The 20,838-nt window shown below is 39.5% G+C and overlaps 1 protein-coding gene across 3 annotated transcripts in view; it reads left to right on the forward strand.

Annotated features, from left to right (window-relative positions):
- The first annotated feature begins 1,089 nt into the window (after positions 1-1,089).
- e2f3 (E2F transcription factor 3) overlaps positions 1,090-20,838 on the forward strand; it is a 102,811-nt gene continuing 83,062 nt past the window's right edge. For 2 of the 3 annotated variants that reach the window (XR_006106770.1, XR_006106769.1), the window contains exons 1-7: positions 1,090-1,293; positions 3,627-3,737; positions 5,707-5,947; positions 7,141-7,272; positions 7,557-7,671; positions 8,755-8,950; positions 12,601-12,684. Coding sequence is in view for 1 of the 3 variants with exons in the window: in XM_042505958.1 (XP_042361892.1) it covers positions 3,707-3,737; positions 5,707-5,947; positions 7,141-7,272; positions 7,557-7,671; positions 8,755-8,950; positions 10,000-10,265 (981 nt within the window). In the remaining 2 variants the exon portion in view is untranslated. Of the gene's footprint in view, positions 1,294-3,626; positions 3,738-5,706; positions 5,948-7,140; positions 7,273-7,556; positions 7,672-8,754; positions 8,951-9,999; positions 11,242-12,600; positions 12,685-20,838 lie in introns of those variants that run through there. The other variant, XM_042505958.1, reaches the window with a different exon arrangement.

Raw genomic sequence — 20,838 nt, forward strand, 5'->3', positions numbered from 1 at the left:
TCATAGTTTACAGGCAAAACTTTAAAAGCGCAGGCTGGTATCTTCCACTGTTCTTGCCCATCACAGTGCGCTTCTTACACCTTTTTCATTCTCCATGTTTTGACAATCTTGGCAGTGTTCTTGCATATGGGTTTGCATGTTGACAAGATAGTCTATTTTTGTTTAATCTTGGAATTTCCAGCTCAGCTCCTACGATAAGCGTAAGACAGACTGTGTAAACAAAACTGTAACATCCAGACTGCTAAATGCAACAGTCTGGGCTTTTGCCATGGAATTTGTAATTATTACTATTTTCCACCTGATAGTGTAATTTTTTTTAAAACCATATTTGGCATGTAGAGAAAATACTTGCTATGTTCATGAGGTGCACTGTCCTAGTCAATGTTCCTACAAATCATTGACAAAAAAAAAGAGAGAAAATTGACTTTGCATGTATATATTGCAAATAATGTATTTTTATTCTGTTTTTTTTCCCCTTCTAAAAACATAGTGGTATCACGACAAAGCATGGTATTTAAATGTTGAAATTCTGAAAATTAATGAATATTTGATATTTATGATTATGCCTGATATCAGTTAAAAGATTTACTTAATGAAAGTAGAAAATAATAATGTATAATATTTATCAAAGCTCGATTTTGGAAAGTGCATTTTGTGCAACGATACAAGTGTGTGTGTAATATCAAAGCGGGTCCTAAGGGTTAAATATACAGTAATTATAAAATATTAATTCAGTCATCAACACTGAAATGTAGCACATAAAGTCATGCTAGTGCACTAGAATAAAGGGCTCTGAGTGATGCCATTAGTTTCTCCTCCCGTGCTCTGCAGCCATTGGTCGGCTAGAGCTCCGTTCGACGTTCACGGCGTACCAGAGCCCTTTATTCTCGTGCCTACTGCGTACACATAGAGGTGGCCAATAGCAATTGACATGCAAATTGGGTTTAAAACTGACCCGGGGAGTGTGGGTTGTGCATGCGCGTTGAAGACCCTCTCGTGTTAACGGGGGTTCCTGCCTTAGAATTAAAATTTATCTGCGTCATTAACGATAAATGTCAAGCGGTAAAATGATGGAGTGGCAGTGGAAATACGGTTTCCTCGGTGTCGGAGTATGGAAGGTCGGTATTAACGCAGTGTGGTCCGTGAAGAGCTCGAGCGTACGGTCCACCAGCCCACGTCCAGGACTGCGAAGGCGAAACTCTTCTTCTCCGAACTGTCTGGTACAAAGTACGCCACACCTCCCGGGACTCAACAACCGGGAACGGGCAGAAATGTGAACTCGAGCGAGTTAAGGTAACTGACGTTTTAATGGAAAAAGAATTAATGGAGAGAGCTGGTGGGGAGCTAACGTTACGTGAACTCAGACAGAACATGAAATGCTAACATGTCGGGTGACGTCAGTAGCTGGGTAAAAAGTCCTGAGTGTCCATAATTAGATAGGTTAGCCCACGTTAGTTTATTTACTCAAAACTTCAACTATTTCATCTGTATTCTATCATTAAAAGTACAGTAACGTTAACGTTAGATGACGTACCGCAATAACCATTTCATAACGAACGGACCATCTGGACGTGTTTATTATTATTATTATTATTATTATTATTATTATTATTATTCCGAGCTTGTCGCTCGTGCGAGTTTCATTTTCAGATGTTTTATGCTTAGATACTTATATCTGGGTTTCTGTCTAGTTTGTCAAATTAACCACACGGTCACATACGTGAGGCCAATGTATTTCCTCTGACATTTAGCATTATTAATAACCCACAATGCAATGAAAATTAGCTACGTCAAGCTCGCGACGGCTAGCCTGATTGTAACGGAAGTGCTAAATCCGTCTTCAGAATAAAAAAAGTTGTTATTTAAGTAAACGGGGAAACAAAACTGCTGTTGGGGTCAATGCGTTTGAAAATTATTAATAGTTAAGTACATATTATATTAGTAGACTTGACACATACAAAAGGAAATGAAATTTATCTGTGAATTACAGTTCTTTTTTTCAATTTAGTTTGAAAAAATATTGCTGGTGAAAACCAAGTTTTCTCTCTCAAAATAAAAGTAAGACACCATCAGCTATTTGATGTGGGTATGTGGGTGTATGCATATACTTTCAGTTAATTAGAGTACAGGTTTAAATTAATAGGGAAGCTGGTTAATTATAATCATAGTAATAAAAATACTTATTATATTATAAATATGTATATATTTATTGATATTCATGTTTAATTCATGATTTATAAGGAAGGGGTGGGATTAAATAAGTGTGTACTTCTTTTCAGTCCTCTTTCAAAATAAATGAAGTCATCATGTGTTTCACCATTTCTTTTGTTTTATGTGCTATGTCGTGTGTAAATAATACTTTTTTTTTGCTGCTTGTTGATTTAAACATTTCTCTATTTTCTTTTTTATGTTTTCAAAGTAAATCAAATTAAATATGTAGGTGTTAGCTTACCATTACATGGAATTTGTCCAGTATAAAAATATGAATACTTTTCTTTTTTTTTTTTTGAGTGCTAGGGCTAGAGACATGAAAAATATGCCAATGCGCATCAATTAAGCCCTTCTAAAGGGTGTTGTGACACTATGTTTATGCTTTTCAAACCATCCTGAGTGCCTTGATCAGGATACTTTATACCACTTTTTTGTTATAACCCCCCATCCCACTTTATGTTTTTTTTTCTTCTAAGGTGTATTCCCTTCCATTAGCGCCGGTGGTATGAATGGCAGGCACTCCTGCTGTTTCTCATCTTCAAGAAAATCTTTTGTTGCTGAATGCCTTCTTTCTGTTTTTTTGAGATACATCAAGCCAATTTGCTCAAGTTTCACATGTTTAATGTATTGTGATTGTTAGAGCATTTTGCAGACAAAATGTCTAATTTTGGCCGGAGACTTTTAGTTTGGGGCAGTGTGAGAACTGCCTTGAAGATGTGACATCTGAGTAGACAAACGTGTTCGAGCAAACGAGACTGTGGTTACGATGCTTCTATTTTGAAGGTGTAGTTTTGAAGCTTCGGCGAGATTGTTGTATTTCCGGTAGCTTTACGTTTGTTTTACCTTGGACTAAGCAGAGGCTTTGGGCTGGGGCATCACACCGCGGCTTGTCGGGACGTACTTTTATACACTTTGGCCCTCGAGCACCGCACGTGCGGACGGCGCTGTTTAACAACCGACTTTGTGTGGAGTCCATCGGTAAGGAGGTCATTGTAAACCGCACTGTGTCCCTTATTAGCAGAAGCAAACTACTGTAGGCCGTGGGTGTGCATGGAAGGGGGATGGGAGGTGTTGCTCTAACTAGCTAAAAACACTGGGGAGGGAAGCTCGCTCCTGTCCCAACCCACAGGTCAGGGACAGTCTTTAATTCCACTGAATAACCAGCTCCGGGTGATAACATGAGCTTAGTGTTTCACTTAGAGACACAAATATTGCTTCTAAATACATGCAGCTTAAGTCACAACCGAATACAATGGATTCATGACTAGTTTATACTGGATAATTGCCCAAAATGGCTTCCCTGTTAGCCACATTATTCAAGGAGGTAATTGCAAACTTAACTTAATTGTAAGTCTAGTTGCTTGGCATTGTCATACAAATCATTGTTATCATGCATGCTGTATTCTTTCACTTAGGTAAAGAGAAGGCTGGAGCTGGAAGCGGTGACCCTCAGGATCTTCAGGATGGTGGCTGGACCTCCAAAGACACAAAGCCAATGGCCTCTCCATCCCACATGGGAGGACAGAGTAAGACTTTGACTTGTTTTTAACCCTTAGGGCTTGCTTTAATATTACACACTTGTATAGCTCTGAACATAAAATGTGTTTTGTTTGTTTTTCTTTTTAATCAAGCTTAATCAAGATATTGTACATTAATATTTTTGTTCTACTCTCATTTAGTTATTGTGTTTAATCAAACATCAGGCCTAATCATAAGAATCAAATATTCATACATTTTCAGAATTTTAACCACATTTTCAGAATTTTCTTATGCTTTGATGGCTGTGGGACCAAAAAATGCTGTTTGAATGGGTTTCAGTGGATCATTTTTTGCACTTAACTGTATGAATGTAATTATTTAGTTTACACAGTGTTTTTTAGGCTTATTGTAGGAGCTGAGCTGGAAATTCCAAGATTAAACAAAAATAGACTATCTTGTCAACATGCAAACCATATGCAAGAACACTGCCAAGATTGTCAAAACATGGAGAATGAAAAAGGCATAAGAAGCGCACTGTGCTGGGCAAGAACAGTGGAAGATACCAGCCTGCGCTTTTAAAGTTTTGCCTGTAAACTATGATGTAACAATTCCTATCTTTTGTTTGGTCAGTAAAGCATTTAGTTGAGTTCATGGTGGAAACTGTCAATGTTGCAATGTTGCAATGCTTGTTGAAGTGATGCTTGCTGGTGTCACACACATGCTTTAAACTGATATTGTTAAGTTTTCCCAATACAGATACCAGTATCAGAACAGCCTCCAGTACTAATGATGCTGGATCAGTAATCAATGAGTATCTGAATCAATGCACAGATTAGATATCACGTACTTTATTAATAAACATCAACGTAGTTTTTACACCTGGATAAAAAGCATGTTTCCCAGATATTAGATTTACTTAGCCACTCTTTAACAGTCTCTACACTTAAAGTTGCACTGTGCAGTCACTGGCAACACTTGTTTAACGGCGGCTAACAAGAATTGGTTTCTGAGAAATACTGTAACTGTTGGCAAGATGTCAGCAACTTAATATTTTACCCTGGAAAGTACCACCAGTAAAACAGCAACATGTACAGTATTCAAGGCTGCAGTTTTGAGTTATGGCACTAGTTTTGCCAAGTTCTTATAAATAATATAAAGCATTTAAAGACACCTCAGGGATGTATTTGTTCATGTTTCACAAAGTGTTTAACCTGAGCCATGCCATACAACAAGGATAGCAATCCTTTCACATCCATACAGGCTTGTAGTATACAGCTGATAAATTTTATTTGAACATAATGTTATGTGATCGGTCCTCAGTATCAGCAGAAACTCAAGTGTAGGTATCGGAAAATTTACTGGGAAGTCAAAAATAGCATCAGAACATCTCTACCAAGGTGAATGGCCTTGTGATCTGGTGTGTGTTTGTGCATTCTATACAGCAGCTCTAAATTTACTTGAGTCTATGTGTGCATTATCCTGCACTACTTTTTAAGTGAAGTAGTATTAGTGCGATTTTTCAGAAGTAGCTTCTAATCTGCTTTGTTTCTCTGGAGATCCTGGATCTGTTCAGCACACCACTTCCAACAGGTTCCCACACACTTATTTATTTGTGGCAGCTCGCCACAATTAAAACATTTTCCACAACAAATTGATTTTAAATTTTTGGATCTGGACCGTTCGTTAGGAGCACTATATTGCACCTCAGTCTTGCAGCACAAAACCTACTCAGGGTGCAGACAGAGCAGAAGAATGTCAGGGAAAGTAATTTTAATTAAAATTAAAATTAGGGAATTCTTGATGATTAAACAGTGTTATGTTATGGTATTGGAATTTTTAAATTAAAAACGTAGTATAACCACTCCTTGTTGCGCTCAGTGGCAGCAGAAGAATGGCAAATAGCGTTATAATCAAATTAAAAACACTTCACTGTGACGTATGAGAGGCACTCATTAAAGACTCTGTCAAGAAAACATTACAGCCTGACAACTTCTCAATCCTCACCCGTTTTTCCAGCTCCCGCCTCCGATCCCGTAGCACGCAAGTCGCTGTTCAAGAGATCATGCAGTGACACCTCGCTCGGTTTCTTGACACGGAGGTTTGCAGACATGCTGAACCAATCGGCTGATGGGGTGTTGGATCTAAACCTAGTCTGCCAGGAACTCTGTGCCACGAAGAGACGCATCTATGACGTCACCCATGTCCTTGAAGGGATTCAACTCATCAAAAAGAAGTCTAAAAACTTGGTGGAGTGGCTGTAAGTATGTGTGGATGAGTTGTAGTGAGAGCACTTTGGAAAGGACAACTCATAAATGCACATAATGGCTAGTTAAGCTTTGTAAGTGGGTTTTGTTGAGAATAATTGATGTTATATTTAACAAGCAAACTTAATTATGGTTCATCTCTACGTAATATATTATATATATATTATTATTATACATGCTTTAATGATGTAACAACAGACTTAAGTTTTCAGTCTTAATGTAATGACTTCATTATCCATGTACAGTTAGCATTATTATTGAGCTAAGTTGTCTCAACCTTAATATCCTCATGATCAGTGAAGCTTGCACATAAGTTTGATGTCTGTAAGGAATACTTCACCTGCAAAATGACTTTTTGTGTATTAATTAATCACCGGCTGTTAACTTGAATTAATGAAGAAAACTGTTTTTTCTTTCATGGGTCCATAGTGAAGGGACAAAGGCGAACATTCTTCATGGATTGAAATAATCAGGGTTTGCATTTCGCCACATTCCTCCAGTTGTATACCCAGAACTTCTCAAACTCATACATTTTCCCTAAATGTTACAATTTCATGTCAGTAAAAACAGTCTTATGAAAGGACAAGTAGCTTGGCATGCACATGCATTTGAACTCTGCTCAAGTGCAGCTTATGAGCTGATGTATGCGGGTTTTTAAACTTGGGAAAACCTCTTAAAAATAGGCAGTAAACTCCTTTTCCATTGCTAGTAGACTCGATACTTGTACACGGCTCTGGAGCAGACAGCCGTTTTTTGGGGGGGTTTTTTGCCACTGGCATGAGACTTTCTCTGGCGTTCCGTTTTTCCCCATCTCTCACAGAGCTCTCTGCCTCTCATAGACACACAAGTAGGGCTTTTGCAGAAATCCAGACCGCAACTATTTAGTCGCATTTTGTGACCATGAAACAACACCATGACTTGCAAATACTAAAAATATATGAACTGGAGAACTGTTAGTTTGTTTCCAGCTTACAGTGACTACATCATCACTTTTAACAGCGCTGCAGTAACAGTCTAACTTAATGAGTTGTAGTGGTGGTAGTGTTAGCAGATGAGGCTATATGTTTCAAAGTATTACGCTGTGGATACTTGATATACAGATGTTCATTTTAAGGGTGAAGTATTCCATTAAGTGATGTGTGTTGTAATGTTAACCCTGTGTTGCTGCTTGAACGTGTGTGCACAGGGGCGGTGAAGTGAACTTGCACATCGATGAAGAGCTGAGGACTCTCGCTGAGGAGGAGAGGAGGCTGGACGAGTTGATCCAAAGCTGCACGCTGCAGGTTCATCAGCTGTGTGAGAACCAGAATAGTCAGAGATATCCTTTGATTGGAATTTGAGCCTTTTTTTCTTCTGGTGTTGTACCTCACATTCAATTAAGTCAGTCTAGAATGTAATGTAGTAATTGATAATGGCTCTAAAGGCCAGTTAAAGCTAAGTGTTTTTTTATTGTAGATTGGATAGATAAATACTTCCTAATGCTTCCACTCACTGTTAATGATTCTCTTATGATTATAATTTAGGGCTTAGTCATTGAGTGTAGTCCCAGCTGCACACAAACACCAGTCAAGGTTGATTATATTCCTTAACCTAGAGGATCACATTTGCCTATTTAACTTACGAGGATGTCCAGAGGATCCCCAGCTTGAAAGAACAGACTGTGATTGTAATCAAAGCCCCTGCAGAGACGACGCTGGAGGTGCCACACCCAGAAGAGGTACACAGTCCGTTTGTGATGTTGAAAAAAGTGGAATTGTTGTGTTTGGCCGACTAAAACTGGACTTTTAAAATACATGTAAACATGTTGGTCCCATTGAAATCGCACTAAATTGAACTTCTCGAAATCTGACTAACACACCCAGGTAATGCCATTGGAGGTCAAGCTATTCTGTCATGTAAACACCTCAGTTGGACTTTAACTGGACTCAGCGTTCTGTGCGTGGTCCTTGTCGCTGCGCCGGCCTCCCTCTTTGGTTAGGGATAGGTACTGTTCGTTACTTACGGGGGGGGAGGGGTGCTGCAAAATGGGTCAGGCATTAAAAAAACATTTAAGCACAAAGAAAGGACTTGTGTTTTTAATTGAGAAAAAAAAGTCTGTACCAGTTAAAGTGTTCACTATATTTGAATATTGTCTCCTCTTTACCTTCCCTAACAGCTGATGGAGGCAGCAGTAGAGCAGCAGCGCCGCCGTTGAGTGGAGTAAAATAACTATTTTCGAAATGGAGTCTTCTTTTTTTTTTTGATGTAACGAATTCAAATCTCCGTCAGTAAGGGCTGTCTTACAGCTTGGTAAAGCGGTAAAAATATCCTTAAATAGTGTAGTTTACTCAGCGCTGTTTGATAATATGTACATTTTCTACCCTAAAGTTATTGTATATAAACAGGTATGATTGTGATTTGGTCTATATCATAGACTGTATAAATAATACAGATTTGTTGCATTTAGCTGAAAGGGGGCATATCTCCACCTGCTATGGTGGAATCGGACATACTTCTGTCAATAAATAGATTCTCGCCCGGTGCTTGTATACTAGGAGAAGCACAGTAGTTTAACTAAAAGGCCGAACTGTAACTCAACTGAATCAATTAATTTAATCTTTTTTTGTAAAGGAAACTCAATATTTTGGCTCAGATACTCCAGTCAGACAATAGAGGGTGGTTAATTGTTGAACTGATGCAACAAATTACATTACGTTCTTGCCACATCCTCCCAAGACACAATTCACTGTAAGTGTCTACTGTCAGCTAGTTTTCAGAGAGTATTTAATAAAAAGCACTCTGTCTACTTCTCTCTGCTCAGAGCCTCCAGGTCCACCTCAGCAGCAAACAGGGGCCCATTGAAGTGTTCCTCTGCAGTGACGACCCTGTCCCTATGGAGGCCATGGGTAGCTCTGTGGCCAGTGTTGCCAATGGCAGCCATTTAAACTCGTCCGCCAGTGACATGAACTCCATCCCCCTTGTGCCTTACTTGTCCTTTGTCCAGGTGTCTTCCAAAGGTGAGTCTTACACTTAATGATGCTTTATGTAATTGGACAATTTTGGTGTTTGTCAACCTGAATCATCAGTGCAAAATCAGGACCCATGTCAGGAAATCAAAGTCAGGTGACTTACAGAATTTCATGCAGCAATTTAATGCTTTTAGAGAGTTTGTATTAATGTTCTTTGGTGTCACAAAGAACTTACAGAGAAATAGCTTATGGTAAACATTATTATTCTTCCATTATTAGACTGCAAATCGATGCACGATATTAGGGCTGCTGCTGGTCATGTGGGGGCCTTCAGCATATTGATTCGTTGTTTGCTCACACAAGAAAAAATGCCACAAACCTTTATAAACTCTGCATATATGTTTCACTACAGAAGAACTAAAGAACAGGCTGCTGTTGGAGGCTCCACAGAGGCACACCTGCATTACCTGCTGCCAGGTTGTTTAACCAGGTCATTATATGACAGCTTCAGAGCGAGTTTTGCAGAGTTCTGATGACAGAAAGACCCCTTCCTGTCCCATAGTTAAAAGCTGTCATGTCTCATAACGTCAAAGGCAATTCATTGTATTAATATCTGTTAATAACAATGTAAAAGCGCGCCCGTGCTGCTACTGTGCTGCTGCCCGTGCATGTAGCGGCAGCACTGGCCTTTATCAGGATCAGTTGTGAGATCGCACAAAGGTTTCATGATCAGCAGATGGATTTATTATTGGCTTAGCTGCTAAAATCCTACCAAAACCACATACCTGCTATCATAAAATCCCAGGTTTGTTTCTTTTTCTTTCACACAACAAACAAACTGCACCAAAGTCAGTTTGGATGCGGACCAAGACCCACCTTTTCAGGCAGTCCTAGTCCGTTTGTTTTGTCCACACCACAGTTCGATTAACAGCTTTCACACCAGCCCAAATGAACCTTACTAACAAGCAAACCAAACTACATATGTGTGAAAGCACCCTTAGATTGCTGGCTCACTTTTGCTCTGGTTTTTAAACTTCCACTGCTCATTTTTTTCCTTCCTCCATGTCCCCTTATCCACACTCCCATTTTCTTTCCAGACAAAGCTAACTATACTTCTGGAATCAGTAGTATCTCCAACCCGCTGCCCGAGCCGACACAACACTCATCACCAGTTACTGTCTCCCCCTCCTCTCTCCGACCTCCCTCTGAGGAGCAACAGAGCTTTGTCTCCCTCACTCCCCCTCTATCTTTCTCTGTGGATGGAGACGAGTATGAAGTGAACCTGACCGAGGATCAGGGCATCACTGACCTCTTCTCCTCTGTTGATCTGGACCAGCTGCCCCTGGATATGCCTCTTCTCTGAACAGCAAACATTTGGAGGCAATTTCCATCTTCTCACAAACAGGATATCAAGAGGATAAAACAAAAGAACTATGCTGATCTGAATGTGACTTTTTTTTATTTTTATATGTACATTTACAGATCCTGGGTGATGTGAGTGGGATGTACTCAAGTATGTGGAGGCCCGAGATCTTTTCATGGCTTCCTTATAGTCTTTAGTACTTGAACTGACATGCATGATGTAGTTAAAACACTGGGGCTGTCCCCTAAAAGTGGGAGATTCGAATCATCAGTCAGAGACCTCTCAGTCGACTAAGATTGCTCTAAGTTAAGGAGTCCTTTTTAAAAATGTTTTATTTCTTTGGGTTTTTTTTGTGCTAGTCAGTGTGCTGTGCAGTGCACTTCTGATTCTGGTATCGAGATGTTGCTGTGGAGTGAGCGCTCTTGACTTTCAGGCTACTCTTTGACTGAAGCAGCTGCGGCACAGAGGAGATACTTGGCATGGAGAGAGAGAGAGGCCACTCCTTTGCTTACAAGTGATAAATTTACAGCTCACAGCAAGTCAATACAATACAGTCTCTGGCTCTTGTTTGTTATATAGTTTCTGCAAAAAATGCTGTTGCACGTTTACGACCCTTCGTGAGCGCTGTCAGCTTGTTCACTATGTCAGTGAGTGCTGCTGTCACACTGAACATTACGCTGAGCCCCGTTAAAACTTAATATTGTAAAACAAAACGAATCTTTGAAAATTGCTATTGACCAGGCAATCTGATTCAACTGGCCTTATTTCGAGTTGGGTACAGGCCTATAGAACACTTTTTACAGAGCTTCAATTTTTCACATTGTTGGGTGTCCTTAAGTGTCCTTCACCAAGGTCTGAACATTGCTGTCTCAACACAGAGCTCCTGACTACCGTCTCTGAAGACATTTTATATTGTGATCACAAAGGAGCCTTAACAGCAAAGCTTCATGTTCATTAAAAGCCTTCAAAATGTAAAGAATTCAAAAGTCGTTTTCTTGGCTCTGCTTGAAAGGATGGATGGATCCAACCTTTTCTTACCTGATACTGAGTTCTAGTCACTCTGGCTATCTATTGATACTGTGTACCGATCCTGTTCTAATGTTCTTTTTTTGTCTTTTTCTTTCTGTACCAGTGTTGTCTCGTTTGTACATATAATTTCCTATATGAAATTACCTGAAATCGTTATAATGTCAGGTAACTTGGATTGAGTGAATTTTTCATTTTTGTCCTGTCTTGGCTAATACGCAATTCATTTAACAAGGTCACATAAAATCTTCTAGTTTCAGACTTAATTTACACACACAAAACTTTCCTTCAAAAATGCAGTAGATTGACATTTAACCCCTTTTTATTTTTTTTAAATTATATTTACAATATTAAAACAATACACACAAGATGCAACCATGTTACCAACACACCACAATCCATCAACATGCTGCAAACATATGCCACAAGACAAGTAAAAAAAACCCTATTTCTAAAGAACAAAGCAAACAAAAACACAGCCATCATGATCATAAGTCTTCTAAACATGGCCTTAATGTGTTCCATTTTTCATAGTCCTTAATTGTTCCCTGTCTTTTGCAAAAATGCCCTCTAACCTGAAATCATTTTTCAAAAAATAGAGACAATTAGGTAATTAGGTCAAACCATCTTCTTTCAATTCAAAAATAAATCTCTTGGCTAATAAAATAACTGTATTTAAATACTTGGGCATCCATTTCTTAATTCACCAAGTATTATTGTTTGAGGGCACATTGTTACCAAGAGGGGCTGCGTAAAGCCAGCTGTCTTTTCAGGGTCATCCAACATGTCACCACATGTAGACAAAACCAAAAGAGATGCAGCATGTGTTTCATTTCAGTTTTACAGAAGCCACAGTTTTGGTCCTCTTCCATGAGCATGTTTCTTGTGGGCAAGATTTTGTTTAGAGTTTTAAATTTACAGTGTTGTGGTTTAGTATCTATAATATAATTATAAGTTAGATCGTGCACCTGTTGCCATGGCAAAGGGGAATCAAATAACCCCCTGCCAGTAAGAAAAATAGAAAAATGTGTCTGGCTTATCATTCAAATAATTTATCTTTTTTGCCTTAAGCCACAGGAAGTATTTAATAAAAAACTACAACAAAACTGTCTTAAAAATCTCTGGCTGTTGGGAGAGGTTTGCTTAGATCAGGGGTGCCCAAACTTTTTTTTGGGGGGGGGGGGCAAAACTGAAAACTAATGGTGGGCAATACACAAACACTTTGTGTATTGTATTGTTAAGATGTAAAGTGGTACAAAGATCCCAAGTTCTCTTAATTGAAATACCTTTCGTCCTTTGTCCTGTCCAGAGGATCCCCAGCTTCAGAGAACAGACTGTGATTTTAATCGAAGCCCCTGCAGAGACGACGCTGGAGGTGCCACACCCAGAAGAGGTAAACAGTCCATTTATGTGTTGTTAGAGAAAGACAAATTATTGTGTTATTCTGACTTTGAAAATACATGTAAACATGTTAGTCCCACTGAAATCAAATTTCTCAAAGTCAGACTAACACACCCAGAAATTGCAACTGGAAGTCCAGCTATTTCATCAGAAACACCACAGTTGGACTAGACTAGGTGTTCTACGCATGGTTGGGTCGCCACGCCGGCTTCCCTCTGTGTTTACAGATAGGGACGTTTTGTTACTTATAAAGGGGGGAAGGGGAGCTGCAAAATAGGTCAGGCATTAGAAATGTAAGCACTGGGGTGGCACTTCTGTTTTTAATTTTGGCTTAGGTGAGGGACATGCAACTTTTGCAGGTAGTATTTTATATTTATTTTAAATAAAAAAGGCCCACTCCAGCCACCCCCCTCCACTGATAAATAAAATGCAGTCCCACAACACCGGCATTGTCTTCGTTCTATGTTTTTGAAAGAAATCAAGGTACAAGGTAACTTTTTTGTCATTTTTCTTAAACGTAGTTTAAGAAAATCTGAAATTTTAAGGTGATCCTAATTCTGCTACATCTTTTGGCGTCGATGGAGGAGTTGAGAGGAAAGAAGCTGCTCTGTAGTCTGGTGGTTCTGCAGTGGATACTGTATCTTTTTCCAGATGGCAGCAGGGTGATCAGACTGTGGCTGGGCTGGCTGCTGTCTTTCAGTATCCTTTGGGCTCTGTGCAGACACCTCACTTCACCGAGGTCACTGATGCCCTGTAGATGGGAACCAGTGATGTTCTGGGCTGTCCTGTCCTGGGTTTTGCACGAACCATGCCAGTTTGTGATGTTTCCAGTCTGTATGCTTTCTATTGCTCCTCTGTAGAAGTTAACCAGGATCTTGCTCTGGAATTTAGCCTTCCTAAGTTTCTGTAGGTAGTAGAGCCTTTTCTGTGCTTTTGTAACTTGGGTGGTGATGTGTGATGACCAAGATAGGTTCTCAGTGACAGTGATTCCAAGAAACCTATAGCTGTTCACCTGCTCCACCTCAGCTCCACTAGTGTAGACAGGGCTGTGTGTCTCTGTGTCCTTCTTTCTAACATCAACAATAAGCTCCTTGGTTTTTACAGATGTTGAGCAGTAGGTTGTTCTCTGTACACCACTCTGCAAGATTGTTGATTTTCTCCCAGTATAAACTCTCATTGTTGTTTGTAATATGGCTGATGATGGTGGTGTTGTCTGCACACTTCACAATAGCATTCTCCTGATGTCTGGTAATGCAGTCATGGGTGTACAATGTGAACAGGAGGGGACTGAGCACACAGCCCTGGGGGGCTCTGGTGTTGAGCACTAATGTAGAGGAGGTGAGATTGTCAGTTTGGGGTCTACATGTGAGGAAGTCCAGTATCCAGTTGCAAAGTGTTGAACTGAAGCCCAGAGTATTAATTAAGGCAATTTGCCTTTTTCAGAGGGTTTCAGAGGGTTAGTAGCCACAACATAATTTTTTTAAAAACTTATATTTCCTCTCAGAACCAAATGTGGACAGCATCAGATCTGAAATAGCAGCCTTAGGAATTCTGCCATTTTCGTTCTTAGCAATTAAAATGAGCTGGACAGCAAGTGAGTGTTCAAATTAAAGCTATTTTAAAACAATGCTTAACCTATAAATGACCATTTGTACATCAATTACTCACTGTGTCATGCTGAATTTGTAAAGAAAACCCTGTCCACGGTAAACGAAGAATGCTAAAAAGGCCAACATTCCTTAAAAATTGAAGTAAATGCAGAACACAACATCAATACTATTAAAGCATTCGATTGCAAACTCACACAACTCGTGCAGCATAATCCAGTATTCATTTATTCAGTTGTATGCTCAGTCCTTAACAAACACATGCATTGCACCAATGCAATGTTTCTTTTTATGGATTATATTGATGCAGAATGACAAGAATACTGTTGCTATATGACTCTCTTTATCTCATCTTTCTAGAGTTATATGTTTTTGAGAACACCTAGGGAATTGTTATTATGTCATATTTCCTTAGTGGAGTTTGGTGTAATATTTTCCAGCAGAAGCAGGATGGGAAATAACCTCAAAAGGAATCTAGTTGTAGTCTTGAAAATAGTGACCCTGCAAGATCCTCAGTCTTTGCAAAATCTTACAGTGTGTGACTAAAAACTCTCAACGTCTTAAGATGTGAGAGCCACAGTCACATTCTGCTAGTGTATGATAGACATTCCCTGCAGTGAAATCCATCTTACTGCATTGCAATATACGAAGAGACACTGGGAGGCAGTGTGATCCCACAGAATCTCTGTTTCAATCACACAATCAATGTTTTGGAACTTTGTGACTAATGTATTTACCCATGTATCTCTGGGTATTTATTGTTATAAATTACGCATCATCTGGAAATTAGTTGAGCTACCTAAACTCAGTGGAAAATTGTTTTGCTGCCATGTAAATATATAATTTTATTCTTCAAAATGTGTTTATTTTTTATTTAACCCTTTGAAACCTGGAGCGACATCACTTTTCTTGTACTGCTTTCAGGTGCCTTTCAGAAGAATTTTTTTTTTTTTCTACTTTCTTTCTCTCTTTTTCAATTTTTTTCAAAATTTTCATTTAAAAAACCCAAATAATTCTTAGGTAATTTTCTTGTACTTTTTACTAATTTCCTTTTAATTCCTGGGTCATCTCTTATTTTGTTGCTCATTGCCTTCTTGCCATGTTTTTGAAAGAACCAAACCAATTTTCTCAGGTTTCCAAAGTTTAATCCATATTTAACCATGTAAATCCTGCTGAGATCAACAATTCCTTGGCCAAGACAGCAGCATTAGAAAAAGTTACAAACAACGATAACCTCAAAAAAACCCCCAAAAAACCCCACAAAAGATAGACAGTAGCATTTAGAAACATTAAAACACCTACGCACAATGACAAGTACCAACTGATGCATTCACCCTTGTACCTCTTGAGAGCAATCAGGCAGAGAGACCTGTTCTTATAGTTTCAAATCTTTTTGAAGGCTGCTTCAAGTGAGGGGCACAAAGCACATAAAAGCTTTCTTTCCAGCTTAGTCTGAGCACAAGGAACAGAGAACAAGACTAGATCTTGAGATCACAGACTATAGGGACAGTCAAATCTCTATTTCATCAAATTGCAAATATAAGCGGGGAGTTTACCCAGTGAGGCTTTATAAATGGACAAATACCAACAACTGTCTATAAAAGGTCAAAAATGGCCAGCCAGCCCTGGAATAAAGCACACAGTCATGAGAGCATTAGAATTTGTAACAAATCTCTGTGCACAGTGATATGCAGTATCTAATGATCAATTTCTATAGCGCAGAGTTTTTGAGTTTGGTTTGAGCTATATCAGCTGTTGACCTTGAGGGCTACATCAGGACAGACACCTGCTGACATGTGACAGATTGTCCGCTCATTAAAGTCTTAACCTAAGGCATCACTGCTAATGATTTACATGTTGAAATAGTTGATTAGATACTGAATGAAAAAGGCTTACTGGAAAATGATTTTAAGGGGCTGTTTACATGGCAACGGCTTTGCATGAGACGTTAAACTTTTGTTGTGGTTTGGCCTTTTGTTCACACAACAACGGCATTTTGGTGTTCTGAAAACGCAAACTTCTGAAACCAGGTTCCAGAGTGTAATCTTTTGAAAACACCTACCCTTCTCTGGCCGTGTAAACTGGCAGTGCACGAATCCTGTGAGAATGGTGACGTCACGGCCGCACTTGGTGCTTGCATGTGGTTTTCTTCTCTGGAGTGTTATTACAGAGTTACACCACAAACTACTGACCTTGCATGCATATTGCAGCATTTTCGGTTGTTTTAGGGATCCGTGTACATGAGGATAATTCCTACAATGTTATCATATGAATGCAGATTTTTTTTAGAACACAAAGGAAAGACTTTTCCCTTTTTTATTAGGGCCCTTCTTATTTAAACATGGCCTAAGTCACATACAAGTGTGAACTTGCCTAGCAGCAATAGAAAATGCTAGAAGACTGCAATAACAGGTTTAAAGCCCAGGTTTGATTAGGAACCTGAAGGGAAATTTTGATTCGTTACAGTGGCTCTGAAGCCAATCATAGAGAATCATAGCAAGTAGGACGTACCAGTAAGTATGTAAAAATGCAAAAAAAGTAAAAATATTAAGGTTAAGAAATACAGTGATAGACAATTTGCACTAATGTGTGAATATTTAAATTATAGTTAAGTATAATGTGCTGAGTTTGTAAAATATAAAACTGTGCCTTATGCTACAATGCAGTGTATAAAACTAGTATGTAAGTTAAAAATCAAAAAATATAAATATGTGTGCAATGCTACAACAGAGATATACATAAGTAAGAATAAAAATAACAATATATACAATATGTGTCACATGTTAAATATAGACTATATTTAAGAGTTGGAGGGATATTTCACATTTGAATAATGGCATAGAGGATTTTGGTGAATATATTTGACTATCTTGACTTGTTCACAGTTGTCTCATTCAAATTTCAGAGACACAGCTCTGCACCTATAATTTTCAGCAGAAGACTGGTTGTTTGGGAATGTAGTGTGTGGTCCAGATAGCATTTATTTCCAGTTGATAAATCTTTTTTATGTCATGTTTATGTAAAATATCCGATTAAACTTAAAAGTTTGACATACATAATGTTTGTCTTCTATATTTCCTTGATAAAAAACAACTATCTCAGCCCCTGCCTTTCTTTGTCTGAGCCACAGCATCTTAGAAAAACACATCACTGCCCTCAACATGATGATGTAATCTGTCGGCAGCCTGCTGTATCAACTCCCGTCCATAGATGGCAGCGTTGCTCCTCAAAACCCCTCTGTAAACCCGGTCAACCCAGTTCCCCATAAACACTGGCACAACACTCTGAGTTCATGGAGAGTCACTGGATCAGTGCTATTATTGATTCATGTGTGTTTCTGTTGTTTTTCTGTCCTCTCTGTGCCACAAAAATTTGCACATGAAAAAAAAATACAACAACCCCAAAGTGATTATTGAATTGGGTCGCATTGAATTTAGCTTGACGTCAGCCCCCTACCATCTCAGGAGGGCTCGGTTAAAGATCAGTCAATATAGCTGTCAATCAGCCAATCAATCGCTCAATAAAGTTTCATTTTTAGAGTGCTTTCCCCCCGTCACCTACAAGCAAATGACGTACAGGAGGAGCTTTAAAAACCGGAACAAAACACACAGATGGCTTGGCTTAAAGGACGAGACACAACTAAGTCACCGCTTAAGACTTGGCCCCTGAGGGGGTTTAGGAGTGACTTGAAGCAAGTGCCATCCACTCTGGATGTGAAGGTTGATAGCTTTGTCCAGCTGTCCCCTCTCCCAAAAATATAGCACTTGTTTCGACGCTGCGCTCTCTTCAGCCAGGCTGTTGTTTTGACTGCTGTAATGCACCGAGGCAGGGAGGGAGAGAGGGAGAGACAGAACAAAAATAAGAGAGGGTTAAAGAGGGAGCATGAAAGCACAGAGAGAGAGGGATAGAGCGTACTACTCGCCTCTCATTGGCTACGGAGAGCACGCCGTCTTTTTGCGTAGCACGCTTCCAGCCAATCAGCTGCCGTAGTAATATTTTGGGTTTATGAATGAAATGAATAGTGAGAGAGCAGGACAGGAGTAGTTTGATTCATCACCCGTAGCTCATAGTGTGCGGAGTACACCAAAGAGATAGGTGTGCTTGTTCGCTGTGCAGGCTGACTCAGAGGGCCTCTGGATGTATTGACAGAGCGCAACAGATGAGCGGGACAGGACGTGCAGAAAGAACCCACAGGCACACCTCCACCTGTCTGCAGTAGACCTAACTTCAGTCTAAACAGGTGTTTCAGGGCAAAACTTGTGGCTTCATCGGCACAGCTGGACTGGGATGTAGAAGCTTCCTCAGTAACAGACTTTTGAAGTATGGACGGTCATTTTAACATACTTAAGTCCGCCTGCAGTCTGTGATGTTAAAAGGATACTTTGCTGATTTTCAACCTGCTTTGTATTATAACAATAGGCTGGTGGTTAAACTACAGGCTGTACTCTCACAATTTCGTATTGCCCGCCATCGTGGACAAAAGAGTATAGAAGTGCATCAAGAGACAGACCCACCCCTCTACCTTTCTCAAACAAACACCAAACTCCAAACTGTGAAACTAGGCAGTGCTGATCAGATATAAACCAAGATTCTGTTAATGAGTTGCCTTCTTCTTTCTTGCCTCAAATGTGCTTAGAAAGACATTTTAGTGCCCTATTTAGCTGTAATACTGAGAGTTTGTGAAAAGGAATCGGGCACCATACTGCTTCCTGCACAGCAAAAAAAGAAGTTAAAAAAAGTGAGATCAGACAGGGAAAAAAAGCACTAATCAAATATAAAACAAGATTCACTTACTATGTTACCTATTCTTAGCTAAAATGTCTTCAGAAATGTATATTATTGCACTGTTTAGCTGTAATAGTGAGAGTTCATGAACAAGGAGTGGGCAACATAGTGCCAAAAATACTATGATCACACAATAAAATTAGGCAGTGCTGATCAAATATAAACCAAGATTGTGTTACTGCGTTGCCTATTTCTGTCTTAAATATTTTCAGAAAACATATTATGATGCCATGTTTAGTTGTAATAGTGAGAGTTTGCGAACAGCAAATGGTCGCCAAACTGTTTCCTGCACAGTAAAATGCAGTCTAAATAACGTAGATTATATGGTAAAACTAGATAGCGCTTATAAAATATTAACCAAGATTCTGTTACTGCACTGCCTATTTCTCATCTAAAATCTTTTAAGAAGATAATAAACAAGAAATGGGCACCATACTGTTTCCTACACAGTGAAAGTGAGATCAGCAGCGCTGATCAAATATAAGATTCTGTTACTGCGTTGCCTTTTTCTCAAATGTTTTCAGAATGAAATGTTCCAGCAGTGTTTGAGCTTACTGTTTAACTGTAATATGAGATTGTTTATCACCAGCTGGCAGATATTGTGTCAAACGAATGAGTTTGGATTACGTCACCCACCAGTGGGAGCGTTAATTTGTCTGCATTCTGGTAGTTGTAGGTTTTCTACCTCTTGAAAAAAAGGGAATGCCTTGGCCCTTTTTCTCTGTTTTCTCTGGTCATGTAGCACCAATTTCAAAAGTATTTGTGTCTTTCTACTGCAGACAGCCCAGTTTTATGAAAAGAACATCTTTGCAGTGGTAAAATATTTCTTGAACTGCATCATAGGTTCTTGGCCTTTTACCACGAAAAGATCTACCAGTGCTAGAAATCTGTGACATTGCCTTGTCCTCCATACCCTGAAGCACAATGTCACATTGTTCCCGCTTAAGGCAACAACCCCCTATAATGACAACTTTAGGAAGTGTGGAGAGAGTGTGACATGAGCGTTCAGCATCGAGTAGTTGAGAGGGCTATCATCATACTTTACATCGTTGAACTGAAGGTTTCAGTATGCTTTAAGTGAAGCGCTCCTCTTGAATAGCGTCTGAGACCCCCTACACTCTCTCCAGCGGTACAGTTGTGGAGCTTGCATCCGACAATTTGTTCTGACTTCCTGAAACCAACAATCATAACCACTTCACACAGAGGTTGTGTGAAGATGATGTTTGAACTTCCCTCTTAAGCTCTCTTTATTCGTTCCCAATGCTATGTCCCTTACTTTTCCTGTGTGCAACCAAGTGCAACACCATGAATGAAATGAGCTGTGCGGCAGTTGGGTTAACTGTGGGTGTGGAGGTTTCTGAGTTTGAATGCATTTTTGAATATATAAAAGGAGGGGTGTCCAAGCTGAAGTGGGGTGTTGCATATATTGCTCTTTAAGCGTGTCGTCCGTGTGGTCTTCCGGTGAATAGTGTGTGGAATCCCTTGTTCGTTTCCACCTTGGAACTTTTGTTGTGTGTCATCCTCTTTGCTCTCTCACCACGTTCCCTGTCGCTCTTTACTAGCAAAACACTCTAATTCAGGCAAAATGTCATAAGATCGTCTGAACACGTGTTGCTCATCTCAAGCTTATTTTTATTTTCCTGGGACTGGGTTGTTGACACCCCCTGGCAGTTTGTTCTCAGAATTTTAAGCCATTGCTCTCAAAAAAAGACACTAGCATGTCTCATTCAGGAGACATGCTTGTGCCATCAAAT

This window comes from Plectropomus leopardus, chromosome 18, assembly GCF_008729295.1.
Source record: "Plectropomus leopardus isolate mb chromosome 18, YSFRI_Pleo_2.0, whole genome shotgun sequence".
Taxonomy (NCBI): domain Eukaryota; kingdom Metazoa; phylum Chordata; class Actinopteri; order Perciformes; family Serranidae; genus Plectropomus; species Plectropomus leopardus.